Source organism: Scleropages formosus, chromosome 4 (assembly GCF_900964775.1).
Source record: "Scleropages formosus chromosome 4, fSclFor1.1, whole genome shotgun sequence".
NCBI lineage: Eukaryota > Metazoa > Chordata > Actinopteri > Osteoglossiformes > Osteoglossidae > Scleropages > Scleropages formosus.
This window is the reverse complement of record NC_041809.1, coordinates 24,594,560-24,611,915: the sequence shown is the minus strand read 5'-3', so window position 1 is coordinate 24,611,915 and position 17,356 is coordinate 24,594,560. Positions and strand designations below refer to the sequence as shown.

General features: G+C 45.2%; 1 protein-coding gene across 10 annotated transcripts in view; it reads left to right on the top strand.

The window, feature by feature from the left end:
* The window catches only part of fryb (furry homolog b (Drosophila)), a 56,399-nt gene that overhangs the window by 33,220 nt on the left and 5,823 nt on the right, over positions 1-17,356 (top strand). For 8 of the 10 annotated variants that reach the window (XM_018755300.2, XM_018755297.2, XM_018755296.2 and 5 more), the window contains exons 29-56: positions 232-389; positions 525-624; positions 915-1,086; positions 1,304-1,557; positions 1,973-2,119; positions 2,249-2,417; positions 2,716-2,806; positions 3,348-3,430; positions 4,375-4,525; positions 4,893-4,996; positions 6,301-6,486; positions 7,222-7,426; positions 7,663-7,784; positions 8,027-8,214; positions 8,481-8,575; positions 9,203-9,837; positions 10,159-10,256; positions 10,538-10,708; positions 10,847-10,987; positions 11,134-11,313; positions 12,217-12,381; positions 13,007-13,081; positions 13,299-13,469; positions 14,352-14,360; positions 15,477-15,671; positions 16,209-16,352; positions 16,655-16,809; positions 17,137-17,341. In XM_018755300.2, coding sequence (XP_018610816.1) covers positions 232-389; positions 525-624; positions 915-1,086; positions 1,304-1,557; positions 1,973-2,119; positions 2,249-2,417; positions 2,716-2,806; positions 3,348-3,430; positions 4,375-4,525; positions 4,893-4,996; positions 6,301-6,486; positions 7,222-7,426; positions 7,663-7,784; positions 8,027-8,214; positions 8,481-8,575; positions 9,203-9,837; positions 10,159-10,256; positions 10,538-10,708; positions 10,847-10,987; positions 11,134-11,313; positions 12,217-12,381; positions 13,007-13,081; positions 13,299-13,469; positions 14,352-14,360; positions 15,477-15,671; positions 16,209-16,352; positions 16,655-16,809; positions 17,137-17,341 — 4,569 coding nt within the window. The remainder of the gene's footprint in view (positions 1-231; positions 390-524; positions 625-914; positions 1,087-1,303; positions 1,558-1,972; positions 2,120-2,248; positions 2,418-2,715; positions 2,807-3,347; positions 3,431-4,374; positions 4,526-4,892; positions 4,997-6,300; positions 6,487-7,221; positions 7,427-7,662; positions 7,785-8,026; positions 8,215-8,480; positions 8,576-9,202; positions 9,838-10,158; positions 10,257-10,537; positions 10,709-10,846; positions 10,988-11,133; positions 11,314-12,216; positions 12,382-13,006; positions 13,082-13,298; positions 13,470-14,351; positions 14,361-15,476; positions 15,672-16,208; positions 16,353-16,654; positions 16,810-17,136; positions 17,342-17,356) is intronic. The other 2 variants (XM_029251454.1, XM_018755291.2) reach the window with 1 other exon arrangement.

Sequence of the window (17,356 nt, the reverse complement as noted above, 5' to 3'; positions counted from 1 at the left end):
ATGATTTCCTCTAAACCAACATATAGAATTGGTCTTTACACACCTATTATGTCAGATGAGAAAGACTGCTTCTCGTTAAATAATTACTTTGTGGGAAAACTAGGGGACGCAAGGGGTTCACATACTTTCTAGCAATATGTTATTTTACTGGTATAGGTTTTATAATCAGGCAGAGTGACCATTGACTGATGCTTTGCTGGGACTCTCCTTTTCCCTGTCATGTTTACGCAGGTTCACCGGCTGGGCTGTGAAGTAGTGATTCTGCTGCTGGAGCTCAACCCGGACCAGGTGAACCTCTTTAACTGGGCTGTGGATCGCTGCTTCACCGGGTCCTACCAGTTGGCCTCGGGATGCTTTAAGGCCATTGCCACGGTCTGTGGGAGCAGCAGGTATGCTCAATTTTCATCCTCTTTTTTCTGTTGAACCCGAGCCACATTGTTCATGATTACAACCTGACAACGTGCCAGTTTAGAGCAGTTTGTTGCATTTTGTTGGTCTTGCTTTGTTATTTCTTGTTTCTCCAGGAACTATCCCTGTGATATAGTGACCCTGCTGAACTTAGTGCTTTTCAAGTCCTCGGACACAAACAGGGAAATCTATGAGATTTCAATGCAGCTGATGCAGGTGTGGGAAAAAGTCTCTTTAAAAGTTTGTTTCCTAAAGAGCTTTAGACTGTTACAACTTATCTGCTCAAAGTCAAGATGGCCACTGAAGGCAGTTTCTAGCAAACAACCTGATAAACATAAAACTATTTGTTGCGTGTTTTTAAACACTGTACCACAATTTGAAGTATTTAACAGTAATGTTGCAATTTCTAGTAAATGGTTCACTACTCATCACTGACCCTGAGAGATTTGCAAGTACTCACCCCTTGTTTCCATGCTTGTTCGATTCACATTCGCCGGGTGGAGCAGATCCTAGAGGCCAAGCTCTCAGTGTACTCCAAAAGAATCATGGAGCAGCGGTCCAACAGCGTCCTGTACGGTGCACATGGCCCTCTTCCCCCACTTTACAGCGTCTCACTGTCGCAGCTTTCCAACCAGCTGGCCAGAATGTACCCCCAGCTCACACTCCCTCTTTTCTCAGGTATTAGAGTTATCTATGCTCATCTTTTCCACATATAGTCAGACACAAATCAGATAGAACAATCAAATATTAAATTGCGTTATGGTGTTCTTCTAGTAGCTGATGGGGGCACGTTGGAGCTTGTGTAACTTTTTCCACTTCTGGATGTTTATTCATCGCTTTCTGTCTCTGACTGTCTTTTTCTCATTCAAACACACATGCTGATGCACAATCCCAGAGGTCAGCCAGAGGTTCCCCACCACCCACCCCAATGGGCGACAGGTCATGCTCACCTACCTGTTACCCTGGTTGCACAACATTGAGTTGGTGGACAGTGGGCTCCTGCCCACCTCCAGCCCTTGTACTCCAGAGGAGGAAGCTCAAGAGAGGACCAGCAGCTTGGGACTGGCCCACTGGCTTAAGGGCAGCGGTTGGGGGTCCCTGCAGGCCACCTCACTGGTGCTTAACAACCTCATGTTTATGACTGCCAAGGTATGATGCGAGAAAGGGTAAGACTGGAGTAGCTGTTGTGGTACACTAGAGCTGTTTTGTAGAACTTCTCACTTCTGGCCATGTGAGGAGTGGGCACTGTTCCACAGGATATGTAACTCTCCTTTGGTCTTTGCCTCTCTCTGATAGGGAAGGTTAGCTGCTCAACTGTGAAACAGAAATGGGCCACTTGCATGGTCTCTGTTAAGGGTGAAGTGCCTTGGCTGTATTTCTGATATATGGCCAAGTCCAAAAACAGCTCCCTAGTTGCTGCCACTTTTATTGAATGCTTATGCTTACTTCGATGTGCAATTTTCTTCATAAAAGTATCTGATAACTGAGTAAATATGAATGTAGAATCTGGAAAATCTACTGCCCCCTCAGCCCTGTTCAGCCCCCGCTGTTCACCTCCCCACAGTACGGCGATGAGGCACCTGGTCCGGAGATGGAGAATGCGTGGAATGCACTAGTCAGCAATGACACATGGAGCAACAACTTGCGTACCACACTGCAGTTCCTCACCAGTCTGTGTGGCGTCAGCAGTGATACTATGCTTCTGCCCCATGTAAGCGCAGTACAGTCACTCGGTAGTCTATGAACCCAGATTCAAAGCAACACCTTGTTATCATGCCTGGGACTCAGTTGCTGGCCCAGTTTCTGTACTCCAAAGTTAATGGGTGTCATCCTTGTGCAGATTAAGAAAGTGGTGATCTACCTATGCCGGAACAACACCATCCAGACTATGGAGGAGTTGCTGTTTGAGCTCCAGCAGACAGACCCCGTCAACCCAGTCGTGCTGCATTGTGACAACCCGCCCTTCTACCGGTTTGCCGCTAGCAACAAGGCCTCTGCAGCAGCCTCGGGTGAGTCTTCCCTATTGTAATCTAAACTAAAACCCCAATCCAACTCCAAGGTTTTCATCAAAATTTACTTTGGCAGACATCGCAGAACCATTAAACCAACACATTGCAATTTAAAATCAATCATTTACTTCGGAGCACTACTGACGGTTATCGATTATTGCTTGATATTGACACCCGGTACTATGCCAACTTGAATTAAATTTTAAAATGAAAACACATGTTGAGCCTCTAAACAGCCACCACACTAATAATGTGTTTTGAGCAAGGGTTCAGAGGTCTATTTTTGCGGCATATCCAGGCACAACATCCAGCAGTAACACGGTGGTGGCTGGCCAGGAGAGCCTACCTGACACGGACGAAACCAAAATGGGCCGGGAGATGGACGAACGGTATGCCTCTTTAAATCTGTAGTGTGTCCAGCGGTACTGTGTGGGCTGTAAGCTTCAGTCCATTTTCAAGTTGGCTGATTCATCATCTAAACCCTGGAATCTTTCATTGTACAAGAATGCATTTACTGCTTGTATTTCTTGCTTGAAAAGTATGTGAACCCCTTCTCTCCCGTAGTTTTACCACAAAATGGTTATTTAATGAGAAACAGTCTTTCTCATCTCACAGAATATGTGTGTAAAGACCAATTCTATATGCTGGTTTAGAGGAAATCACATGTGTAATAGAAAAGCATAAGTAGTGCAAGTAGAAAAATAAGTGAACACCAAGTTGTGTTGGTTAAACACAGTAAGTAAGTAGAATCAGGTGTGTTACTCATAATCACAGGTTCATTTTATAAGGGTGTTTCAAGATTTAACATTTAGATTTTATAAGGTTATTTAATATTTTCTATAAGAATAATGACCATCCCTCTAGGGTTCATATACTTTCAAGCAGCCCCCTAAAATCCTGTTTTTTATGTTGCTCAATGTATGTCTCTAGACATAGCAATGTGGTCAAGGCTCACAATAGACTGGAGTCGCGCAACAGCAACAGCTCTGGAGGATCTTATGATGAGGACAGAAGTGAGTGAACCTGGCCTGTTTTCTGCTTTAAGTTGTTGTTTTATGTTATTTCTTTACTAGGGAACGAGGGGGTGTGATCAAGCAAACCTGTGTACTACAGCTCCATTAAGGAATACCGCTAATGTTTTTGGTCCCTACAATACCTAAGAGGTTGTTATGCCACTGAGTCTTTCTTTAGGAGTTACTAGCCTGAGTCTGGAACAGCTAACACAAATTACTGAATTGGACTTGATTTTCATTCGCTCATTCACTGTCAGTAACCACTAGTCCAAGTCAGGGTTGTACTGTACAAGAGCCTATCTCAAAATTACATGGTGCAAGGCTAGTCAGGGGTCTACCCTGGACAGGATGCCAGTCCATCACAGGATAGGCAGTCACACATAGGCGCTTACACATTCACACACTACGAGCAATTTGGAATTCCAGCTCACCTGAAACACATACCTTTTGACCTTGGTAGGAAACCAGAGCACCCAAAGAAAACCCATGCAAACACGGGGCAAACATTTCACTTTTCTGGGACTTGATCATTACAACAGCAGTGAAACCTGTTATAGGTTTCAATCATTTTCTTTGTCACCTATTGCTGGTAGAATGAAGGATTTTTTTTAAACTGACCCCAGACTGATTATTTGACTAGCAAAAGTTATAGTGAATAATTTTCCCTGAAATTAGCTTTTAAAAAAGTGTTCAAAATGTTATTTCAGTTGAGCTACGTCACCTTCGCTGTCAGTGCAACTGATATAGAATTGTGTCTAGTCTAAACCTGTAGTTCCTGTTGACCGCAGAACAGAGTTTTCAGTCTGTCAAACATGCACTCTTTGGGTGAACTCCACTCTGGTATTTTAACCCTTTCATACTTAAGTAGAAGCAAACGTGAAAAGGCAGCAATGCAGAAGTGCTATTTCCATTTGTGATTCCTCCATCCTGCTTTTGTCTATCAGGTGACCCATTGCCACCCTATGCAGGTTGGCTAATAAATGTGCTGGAGACCAATCAGCCCCAGCCTTTGCCCATGCCAACCAATGGTGGCTGTTGGGCACCGCTGGTGGACTACCTTCCTGAGACCATCACACCACGAGGCCCCCTTCACAGGTGATAACCTGCCTGCTTCTTCTTAACTTCTAATCACCTTCACTCAAGTACCCGCTCATGTCATAATCCCGTGATTTCAGATGGCTTAGAAGAATTCATTACATTTTTATAAAACAGTATTCCCTTGTTGTGGACCACACATGCCTGAAATATGAACTGCTCGAACTAACCTCAAGATATTGTTTTAATTTAAGTCTCTAGAGTGACATTATGCTTGGTTTCCTTGGAAATTTCCAAAGTACCTCTATGTGTGTTTCATTATTTCCTTGTTTGCATGTGTTCCCTGTGGGAATATGAATACTGTGTATGCTCCTTGAGATGTCTGCTCCTGTTAGTGCAGTGCTAAGTATCACCCCCATTTCTACAGGTGTAACATTGCCGTGATCTTCATGACAGAGTTGGTGGTGGACCACAGTGTGCGGGAGGACTGGGCCCTGCACCTCCCGCTGCTGCTGCACGCTCTCTTCCTAGGTCTGTCTCCTTGTCTCTTCTCCACCTCCCCGTCATCTCTCTTTCTCTGTCTCTCTTCTCTTTCTTTTTCTCTCCTGCCTCTCACACCACCTTTTTTATCATTGTTTTTATCCATCTATTGTAGGGAGAGCCTGAGCCAAATATGTTTGCCATTTTTTGTATCACAGTGACCCCATCCAGTCAGCTTTTTCTCGACAGAACACAAAGGGAACGATGCAAACTACTTAATACGCTGTTTCCGTACTGAACTAACTTTGGTTAAGTGTTCTAGCTTACAGATATGATCTGTACGTCTGTGCTCCAGAATGGTTGATTTATTCAGGCTTTGAGCAAAGCTGCAATTACCCTGCTGTGCTGAGGCACTTCACACGGGATATCTCTTCTTCAGCAAATGATACCCTGTTTTATCTTCGGATCATGCAGCTTCTGGTTTTCCTAAAATAAGGGCCTTGTGATTCTGTGTGATATTGCACTCGAATGAGCAGAGTGCAGTGAGAATTAGATATCTGTATACTTGTCAATGTGATGTGTTCTACCGCTGACACATCGCAATAGACAAGAGAAAGCAACGTCTTTTCCTTGTTTGGACATAGAATAGCAGTGTCCCATCACTCAGTACATACCTGTATACTGTATGTACTGACATTCCGGCTATACCTGTCCAAATGACATTCCAGAAAAATGCAAAAAATGCAGCTTCGTGGGTCAAAACAGGAAGGTGGCAGTAGTCTGCCCTCGCTTATCTCCTTTCTACATTCCCTTGGTATCTTGTCTCCCACGTGGAGTATGTGCAGCACTGCCAGTAAAGATGTGGCAATGTCTTTAAAGCTGTGGTCAGAATGTGTACTTTTTCACTTAACTGTTTCTAAGCATAGTCCTGCAATGTTTACAGAATGTTTTTTTGAGTTTTGTTGATGCACGGATATCAGTGTCTTACTGAACTTGAGTAATACACAATGTACTATGATACATACGATTAAAAAGCAAATTATCTGTTTTGGTTCATTTTTATATGTGTCTGAAACAAGCTAGGGGGGTGCGGTGACGCAGTGGGTTGGACCACAGTCCTACTCTCCGGTGGGTCTGGGGTTCGAGTCCCGCTTGGGGTGCCTTGCGACGGACTAGCGTCCCGTCCTGGGTGTGTCCCCTCCCCCTCCGGCCTTACGCCCTGTGTTGCCGGGTAGGCTCCGTGACCCCGTATGGGACAAGCGGTTCTGAAAATGTGTGTGTGTGTGTGTGTGTGTGTGTGTGTGTGAGGTCTCGTGTCATGTGATATTCTACATAATGTGTCACATTCTTGGCAGGCCTGGATCACTACCGACCAGAGGTTTTCGAACACAGCAAACGCCTCCTTCTGCATCTCCTCATCACCCTTTCCTGCAACAACAACTTCCAGGTCATTGCCTCTGTTCTGCTGCTCACCAGGGAGATGAGTGGAAGCAAGACTCTCACTGTCAAACCCAGCTATCAGCCTGAATACCTGTATACAGGTAACAACCACAATAAACATACGTACTCATCCCTCATCTATAATGGGTTTCTGTACTTAAAACCCTTAAGAGCAGCTTGTGAAAATGTGTAACCTTTTTTCATACAGCTTTTTAACAGCTTTTTAATCTGCTCAGCTGCATTTTTGCCTATTATGTGGTCATTTTCCTTCTATGGTAGGCATTTCATCTGTACTCTGGCATTACTGCTTTTATGATGTATCATACAAACATGAACAAACATCACATTCACACTCTCAAACAAAAGATTTTCATCATTAGTTTTAACATCGTTATTTTGTAGCTAAATCCAAATGATTAACCTTTAAATTATCTTGGAAACTGTAACTGTCAGCATGAATAAAGCCTTAATGTAACCATCAAATAAACATTATTAGTGCTACGCAGGTGCCTATTGCAGCATGGTGTCCGCTTGCTTTGTAAAGTGAAAAACAGAGGCGGTGCTCTTTATTTCTTAATATCACATACATCCATGATTTATCAAAATTCCTCCAAAAAAAGGTTCTAAAAAGTGCAAAAGGAACTGGGAAAGGCTGTAAGGGAAGAGAAAGATAAACTGAAAACAAAAAATATAACACTAAATCATAAGTTCGAAATCAATTTTTTGGTCAAAAAAGATTTTTTTCCGGAAGAAATGGTAGTAATTTTCTGCCCTCACATTTGTAAATCACCTGTATACTCAACGTAATTGTCCTCGGTCTTCAACATTTTGCCCAGGTGGCTTTGACTTCTTGCGGGAGTGCCAAGCTTCCCCAGCAGTGGACTCTGGCTTGAGCTCATCATCCACCTCATCTAGCCTGAGCCTGGGTGGCAGCAGCAATGGAGTCCTGCCACAGATCTCATCCGACCTGGAGGAGCTGGATGAATCCTCTGCTGAGTCCAGCGAGAAGACCAGCAAACTCATAGAGTTCCTCACCACCAGGTTGCAAAGCACCCGGCCAGGTCACAATTCCACACCAAAGTCACTGGTGAATCTTACAGAGCAGACGTGTATTAGATCTTGGCTTTAGAGTGCTCATTTCAACAAATGTACAGATTAAGGACTTAAAATGTTGCAGTGATACACAGGAAGCACACAAATTCAGAACTGGTTGGCTTGTTCACGGTGATTCCTGTATGTGTCGTAAGTAGAGCTCTTTTAATGTGGTCATTGCGCAGGACATTCGGGCCACTGTGGTGCCATGAGGACATCACACCTCGGAATCCCAACCCGAAGAGTGCAGAGCAGTTAGCCAACTTTTTGCGTCACGTGGTATCTGTATTCAAGGAATCCAAGTCAGGTAACTGTAGTCTCCTCTCTACACCACCCACACACATTACTGGCCTGTAGGTAGACAGGTAGACAGAGGTCATTGTACATTCCACCAGTGAGTGAGACCAGTCTCTCTACCTTCTAAATTCACCTTTGCCTCTCTGTATATGTTAGTTCCTGTGGCACTACACATGACCGAACACACGACCCTACACATGAATTTAGCTCTTTCATCTGAAGCAGATCTCTTCCTTCCGCCATTCTTCGTAGACTTCCACCTGGAGCAACAGCTTAGCGATGTAGCGCTCCAGACAGCCCTGTGCAGCTCCTCGCGCCACTACGCAGGCCGTTCCTTCCAGATCTTCCGGGGCCTACGGCAGCCTCTGTCAGCCCACGGCATGTCGGACCTGCTGTCCCGACTGATGGAGGTGGTAGGGGAACATGGGGATGAAGTGCAGGTATGCTTCCCTTGTAGAACTGCCTACCCTTCCTCACCAGCAGAGGAACTATGTTTGCATGCACGTGTGTTGGAGTACACACTCTATTTCTCGGTGTGCTTATGGAAGCATTGTAACTGAGAGGTAAAATCAGCATGATTTCTATGAAATTATAAATATATCTACGTGTGCCAGTTTAAAATTTGTGTAATTGTATATATTGTTACAGCTGTGAGCATGTATGGATAATCTGCAGTTTGTCCCACGGCATCAGTTTTCCTTTTCAGGGCTACGTGATGGAGATCCTGCTCACGCTGGAGGCCGTTGTGGACAACCTGGCAGAGTGTCTGAATAACAACGAGCTGCTGATTGTTTTAACAAGGTTGTTCTTCTAACAATGGCAATTTTTCCTAAGTCAGGTTATTAAATATTTCCCAATCCAAAATATCTGTAGGATTAAAGTCAGTGCTTGGTGATCTCTGCAAAAATGTTTTTCAATTAGCAATGATATTATACATACTGTACACACACACACACACACACATTTTCAGAACCGCTTGTCCCTTACGGGGTCACGGGGAACCGGAGCCTACCCGGCAACACAGGGCGTAAGGCCGGAGAGGGAAGGGGACACACCCAGGACGGGACGCCAGTCCGTCACAAGGCACCCCAAGCGGGACTTGAACCCCAGACCCACCGGAGAGTAGGACTGCGGTCCAACCCACTGCGCCACCGCACCCCCTGTATACTGTACATAGTTGTAGAAATAAATGGGTCACATTATGCCTTTATCCAACTTTATCCAAATCGATACGATGCTTCTGAGAGTGCGGTTGGTCATCATAGGTTGTTGATGGGAAATCAGTCATTGATATGGAGCGTGAATATGTTTAACACTGGTTGAATTGAGAGCAGGGCACAAACTGATGTACCAACAGTTCAGGTTGAAGGGTTTGGATGGTGGAAATACATGCCAAGGCAGGCCAGTGACCACCCTTCCTGTGTTAAGGGCATCCTCGCCCGACTTCCAGGCAAGTGGGAAGCTGAGATCCAACAGGAAGAGTACGGGGCAGCTGAACTTGCTCCAGGGTGGGAGCACCGCTGAGCGTAGCCGGCACCAGCGCAGCTACTCTGTACCCAAGAAATTTGGAGAGAGCGGAGAGCACTCAGCATCCGACCCACCTCGTAGTGCTACACTGGATCGTATACAAGCCTGTACACAGCCTGGGGTGAGTGCTGGCCTGGTGGGGTCACCTCGAAGCTCGTCCTCTTCCACCTCATCTAGGGAGGAGGCCGCTGTAGCTGCTGCTCGAGACCCTAACAATGCCAACCACCCAGCCAACCTGCTGGCCACAGTCTTCTGGGTGGCGGTGTCATTGATGGAGTCAGACTTTGAGTTTGAGTACCAGATGGCCCTGCGACTAGTACATAAACTTCTGGCCCGAGTGCCTCTGGACCGACCAGAGAACCGGGATCGATTGGAGAAACTCCAGGCACAACTACGCTGGAGTGGCTTTGCGGGCCTCCAGCAGCTACTTCTTAAAGGGTTTACCTCAACGGCCACAGCTGACCTCACGCTGCAGCTCTTCTGCCAGTTGACACCAGTGTCCCGCATACCTGTGGTGGATACCTCTCAGGCCATCGGTAGGTCAACCTTTGTGTATCTGTGCCGCAGATACAGCCCATATGTGTTCCTCTGTCCACATGGATTAACTTTAGTGTCCAAGAGTAGAATTGTCAACTTTCTGAAATTGTTTCTTTAGTTTCCTCAAACTCAGTTGATTTCAATGTAGAATGAATTCACTCCACAGATACAGAATAACTGCCGTTCGTGTATTAAATTTGTACATGCATTTGATATCATAAACTGGAAGCCGATGCTTTAGATTGTGGAGAAATAAGGATACATGGTATCAAGTGGTTGTTGACAATGGACGGATGGATGGTATCAATTCTTTATGGCAGGTTTCCCACTCAATGTGTTGTGCCTGCTGCCCCACCTGGTCCAACACTTTGACAGTCCCACCCAGTTCTGCAGGGAAAGTGCTGAGAGGATTGCACAGGTAAGTCCCTTTACTCATTGGGGGTGTCTCATTTACATTGATTCATTTAGCTGACACTTTTCTCCAGAGCAATGTACAATGTTAAGCTACTTGTAGTTATTTACCCATTTATACAGGTGGGTAATTTTACTGGAGCAATTTTAGGGTAAGTACCTTGCTCAGGGGTAAGTACCTTTGGATCCAAAGACAGCAACTCAAACCACTACACTACGACCTGTCACTTCTGTTCAGTGTTGTCAGTGTTGTAATTCTATTGTTTTGTTGGCTCTGACACCCAACAGGTGTGTCTGGAGGAGAAGAACACCAAATTGTCACACCTGGCGCATGTGATGACCTTATACAAGAATCGCTCATACACTCGTGACCCTTTCTCTTGGGTCAGCGTGGTGTGCCGGTTTCTGCATGAGGCTTTCTCTGACATCACCCTCAACATGGTCACCTACATGGCAGAGGTTTGTCAAGGTCATGTTAACTTTCCATTTTATCTTACATGTGCTGGAAGAAAGCACCTAGAGGACTGATTTTGCTGACACACTGCTGAACTTGTTTTTCCACACTCCCATCCTTTTCCGGATTCTCACTTTTGTTAGTTGCTGGAGAAGGGACTTCCCAGCATGCAACAGTCCCTTCTGCAGATCATCTACAGTCTTTTGACCCACATGGACCTCACTGGAGTCCAATTCAAGCCCTTCAATGTGGAGGTGCTCAAGACTATTGAGAACTTTGTCCAGGTGAGGCCTTTCATTGGCTTTTACCATTTGCTTTTTGTTTGCTTTTTACCACTTTGATAAAAATCAGTCCAAGTGGATGATGTAATCATTGCCTTGATTGGTGTAGAGTACAATGTAAGCAGTGATTTAATGTGTTACTGTTCTAGACTGTACACTGGAAGGAGGCCCTCAATATTTTAAAGCTGGTGGTATCTCGCTCGGCCAGTCTGGTCCTTCCATCCTACACCCACGGCGAATTGACACGTATGGAGGTCAATCGCGTGTGGGATGGCTCTTCTAAAGTCCTGCCAGGGAAGACGCTGGATTTCCACTTCGATATCTCTGAGGTACAACCTTCTCTCTCTGTGTTGCAAAACTTTAAGAAATAGTGGCAGGCAGTGAATCGTGGGGGCTACACTTTGTGGACCAGACACAACAGAGATCTTTACAAATCAAGAATAATTTCATCCAATGAAAGATAGCTAGCAAAAGACCAGGAAAGTCCAGAAAAGTCTCAGTTGTGACAGCTTCATGACTTACCTTTTTTTTTTCCCATGTCCTTTTACCTAGTTAGCAGTTTTATCCTGGCAACTTGTGCTTTACAAATTATTTTCATATTTCTTTTCTATTTTAAGAAGAACATTGCAACTCTTCTAACTTAAAGCTCGATTACAATTTTTAACATAAAAAACCAATACTGACCAAGTGGCTATAAAAGGAGAAGGCAGGAAATCCAGGAGAGATTAAACACTATGGTTGAAGGACTTTGGAGAATCATGTCAGTAGTGCTTGAATGATAGCCTAAAGATGATGGCACTAGTGCTCAACAAACATGCACAAACAGAGCTCTTGTAATACTGACTCATTTCAGAAGTATGTCTAGAAATGTGAAATGCCAAGAAGAAAGGCTGCAGCAGATGATTTCCAGGGATGGTGGAGCACATGTTAATTAGCTCTGGGTATGTCAGTTCACAGGAGACAGAGGACCCTTTGCCTTTTCTTCAAGTGAGCCAGTTTTCTCCCAAATTTAGCACTTTCGGGAGGGTCCCATCCCAATGAGTCTATTTGGGTCCTTCTTAACAGTCTATTGAGCAATACACTAGTTTCCCCAGATGAAGCTGGATTTTTGAAGATGGAGACCAAGAGAATGTGCAGTGTCTTTAGAGGGGCAAACGCTGTCCTCTCTGCTGTTTCTTTTGGAAATCATGATCTCTGTGTGTTTATGTTTTCCTTTACCCCCTCAACTATAGACACCTGTGATTGGAAGGAGGTTTGATGAGCTGCAGAGCTCAGCTGGGCGGGATGGAAAGGCCCGGGCCATTGCAGTGACCCGCAGCACCTCCTCCACTTCCTCAGGGTCCAACTCCAACAGTGTATTAGTGCCCGTTAGCTGGAAACGACCACAGTTATCTCAGGTGATGATCGTATTCTTTCTTCCATTGTGCCTTTTTTGACCAGAATTAATGCTTTTAATACACCCATAGTGGCGCAGCAGACTTGGCTGGGTCCTGCTCTCTAGCAGGTCTGGGGTTCGAGTCCCGCTTGGGGTGCCTTGTGATGGACTGGGGTCCCGTCCTGAGTGTGTCCCCTCCCCCTCCGGCCTTACGCCCTGTGTTGCCGGGTTAGGCTCCGACTTGCCGCAACCCCGCTCGTGAGAAGCGGTTTCAGACTCTGTGTGTGTGTGTGTGTGTGTGTGTGTGTGTGTGTGTGTGTGTGTGTGTGTGTGTGTGTGTGTGTGTGGTACACTCATAAATCCAACTTCTTCATGGAAGGTGCATAGCAGAGTTGCTTAAATTTGAACAGAAAGATTCTATAGTTGATAGCGAACTGGTTTTATTAGTGGTGGTTTATAGGATCAGTCTCAGGCCTGGAGCAGTTCTGGTATCCATAATATTTCAGTATATATACAGTATAGCAATGTAAGTAAAAACAACATGTAAACTCTATAAAATCCCTCTAATAGAAGAATGTCTATTGAACAAACTGTGAAGTCTTGTATACATGTGGACAATGGTTTAAAATATGCTATTCTTCCTGCAGAAGCGGACACGAGAGAAGCTAGCGAATGTGCTGTCGCTGTGCGGGCAGGAAGTGGGGCTCAGCAAAAACCCATCAGTATGGGAACATATATATTGAAAAACTTCCAAAATAATGTCTGAAAAGTTTTAAGTACATTTAATGGATCTGTAATAAGTTTTGGAGCATGCAAGGCAAAATGCATGTAACTTTCCTATCATTCTGTAGTTTAATTTGCAATGCAAATACACGTCACAACACAACAGTCATGATATCAGTTATGAACGTGATAGGACCCCGTGTCCTATCCCTGCAGGTGATCTTCTCGTCCTGCGGAGACCTGGACTTGATGGAGCACCTTCCTAGCCAGGTACCCTCAGAGGATGGCGGCAGAGATCAGGACAACATGGATGACACTGCTTCTGAGCAGCAGTTCCGTGTCTTCCGGGACTTTGACTTCCTGGATGTGGAACTGGAGGATGGAGAGGTGGGCAGCATAGCAGCACACAATGCGGCTCTTTTCGGTTGTTCCCGTTCGGTAGAGTAGCACCATGTATATAAGAAACAGATATCCAGAAGAGAAAGGTGCAACTTACTGCTTACACAAGTGACAAAGACAGATTTCTGTAAGGTCTGTATGGTGTCCAGTGTATAGTGTGACGTATGTAACTACAGTCTACAACTAGTAATTTAGTACCTGAAATAGTGTATTTTTACCAGGCAAAAGCAGAAAAATGCATTAAAATTTTACATTTTTCAAATGTCTGTGATGTGGGATAAGTACAGTAACACAGAGGAGCATGGCAAGAATGTTAGCAGAGAAGTGACTTTCGATGAGAGAAAGGAGTCCTGACTATTAAATTGGATCTTCTTTACAAGGCTAGAGCAGCTAATTTGGATTTGATTTCAGGCAAACAGCCAGATACTCTCTCCATCACAATATGTGCTCCGATTTGTGCTTTAAAACCCTGGGGCAGTTACTAAGTATAGAAAAGATTTAGGCTCTGATGGACATCTTGACCTATTTATATCACAGTACTGTGGTCCCAGGGCACGTTAGAGGGTCCGTTGCTGTTGTTAACATTTGGAGCACAGCTTCACGTTTATCTAACCGGCAAGGAAAGAGACAGAAGGCATGAGCTGAAAGATAATGAAGAGTCTGCCTGGCGTGTGGTGTTTAGGGGATATTGTTCTGTGACTAATCCTTTACAGTGTTTACGACATGTCTCAAGGTAACATCTCAGGATTCTCATTGCTGTATGTGGATGTGTCTGCGGTGTCATGTTAATGGAACCATGAAAACTGTCACCGGTTCCCTGGAACGCTGTGTTTAATGCCATTTTTTTCTGTTCTCATGCTTGCTGTCCAGGAGCTCCAGGTAAGCTTGTAGCCATGTTAGCTGTGTTCAGTGTAGTAGTTGGAAGCAGTGCCTCCTGGCGGTAAAGGTTTGTATGTTACTGTTGCTAGGGTGTATTCTGATGCATGAGCATGCCTTGGGGATTCTTAATGCCTTTTCAGGATTGTTTGTCTGCCTTTCGGAAAGCTAGACCGCACAAGAAAATAATAAGGCATAGGAACTGTTGCAACACTAGGTCTGCGAATGACCGGGTATGACAAATTCATCATGTGCTTGTTTTGATGTCAGGAGGGAACTTGGACACAAGCTCGGAGTCGGTTTTAGTCACATGGTGTGGTCCTCAGTGAAATTTTGGGCAGAAGTTTAGCAGACGGAGCCAAAAAAAATTCATGATACACAGATGCTACATTGAAGTGGACCAAATAAATAAATGGTAACTACAAAGAATGGTCCAAAAACACTCGTGCACAAACACGCAACAGACACATCTGTGCAAGAGTTCCACGCAAACATAGGTTAGGAAGGTATCGCAGCATCACATGGTGCTCCTTCGCTTAGGGCATTTCACACTCTTCCCTTCAGTCATGTATATGCAGACACTAAGTTCCAACCAGCTTTAGGTCTCCACACTGGCAATTTCACAGCTCTTAGTAATAGCTTGATATTTGCAAATCAAAAATTGAAATTTAAAAAGTAAAACTGCTCATGTAAAGTCACTTTTGATGAAACAAAAAACAGTCTTTATCACTTCCTGATTCTTTCATTATAAATAATGGATGGCCAACCTTGACCCGACAATGTCAATATATGCATGTATTTATGTACGCATGTGAAGCTGATGTGTTTTGTGAGTGTGCCGTTCTGCTTGTTTCTCATGCCCCCAGCCTCAATTACACAGTAACACCTTCGCTGTTCCATCAGCCCGTTGGGCATGGATCAGTATGAGAATTGTTTCATTGACCCATTCCTCCCTCTGCCTCCCCAACCCCATGTGTCTGCTTCTGCGTGATGACAGATGCCTATTCGCCACCTTTGTTTTTGTTTTCCCGACACATTTGCCACTCTTGTCCCCCAACACAGCCAGACCTGTGTGCCCTGCCTATGTGCAGCAGGACTAATGTGTGTACTCCGTTGCAGGGTGAGAGTGTGGACAACTTCAACTGGGGTGTGCGGCGGCGCTCACTGGATGGTGGGGACCTGCAAGGCCTCCTGGAGGAACCCCAGGTAGAGGGTAGCCCCCCTGGCCGAGGGGAGGGTCCTCGCGAGGACTCTGATGAGTCATCGGAGGAGGAGTCTCTTTCCACCAGCCAGATCCTGTCACGCTCACAACTCGTAAGTGTGATGGCCTCTAACCCACTTCCTCCCACAACACAGATTTCAGTTCTTCCTATACTTTTGACAAAAGCTCCAAGCTTTTCAGTCTTGATGATCTCTTGGCTATGACAGTATCATGAATACTGGTGGCTGTTTAATGGTCTGCTGTGTGTGTGTGTTTGTGTGTGTGTGACCCTGCATACCAGTGATCCCCGATTTACGATGGTTCGACTTACGATTTTTTCAGCATTACGATGGTGAGCTGCCGATAGACATTCAGTAGAAACCCTACTTTGAATTTTGATTTTTTTTTTTCCCAGGTAAGCGATATGCAGTGCGATACTCTCTCGTGATGCTGGGCAGCGCAGAGATCCATATCTCACGGTCTGTCACGCAGAGGTGTTTATTTTGGTGTATTAAATGCATTTTTGACTTATGATATTTTCGACTTCCGACGGGTTTCGCTGAAAGTAACCCTATCGTAAATCGAGGACCACCTGTACTTGATTGCATTTCCAAAAGAAAACCACAACCAAGTGCAATGTCTCAATGCAGACAATGAACCTGTCTCCTTCCGAGGAGACCACCAACACAAGCTCCCTGTCCCCCTCACTGGACACCACGTCAGCTGACCCACTATCCTTGAATACTGGGACCCCCAGTATTGAGGTTTCCTTGGCTGAGGACCCCAGACAGCAGGTATGTATGGGGGTTTGAGTGGGAGAACCATTCAAACTCACCTGTACCACAGTGTAGCTATGGAGCTGTTCTCTGGGTGCAAGCTAGGAATGGGATTATGGGAGATGGATGCAGTAGGATATGATGAGGAACAGAGGAGTATCTTGTTTTTGGGTTCATGTTTTCCTTGAAGCATGGAGAGTCGATACTCCCTTACAGAAGTTTTTGAAGGATCATAACCACAAGTTAATATTTCTTTGGGAATAAATGGGAACTTTGACAGGTCACTCAAAATTCTCAACTCCATTTCACCAATCCCTCAGGCTGAGGTTTCAGCAGATGATGAAGACAGCAATGTCCAAGATGATGACCTGTCACTGTCTGTCAGTGAGCCTCCGCCTGGCTTTGAGGGAAGTGACAGCTTTGCACTGGACAAGGAGCCATGCGGAGACCGAGGGGTGGCGGATGTGGACCTCAGGTATTACTTCTGTGATCTACTTGTCGCCAAACAACACACAAAGTCTCTAAAACTAGACAAAGTTATTGGGATCAAATTTGTGATTCTTAGATACACTGGTTTACATTATTCACAAGGTAGCATCACCTTAGTTGCATCATTGTAAAGGGGCAAATTGTTTTAAGGCATTATTGAATCCCCTTATCCTTCAGTTACCGTGTTGGTCTTTTAGTCAAAGTAGATGTGGTTCTTTTGAAAGTGGAGCAATGCACATGCTGCAGTGCTGCTGTGGGACTATGAACTGGCCTCATATTGTTCTCACATTCTCTCACCGATTCTTGGCTATAGCCTGGCGGAGGGCAAAGATGAACTACTTGACTCAAGTGCCTCGCCCTTGCCCTCGCCCTTCTTCTCTGCCATCCTGGCTGCGTTCCAGCCGGCCGCATGCGATGACGCCGAGGAGGCCTGGCGCTGCCACATCAACCGCCTCGTGTCTGACTCAGATGGTTCTTGCGCAGTCTACACCTTTCATGTCTTCTCCTCGCTTTTTCAGGTAATGCCACACGGT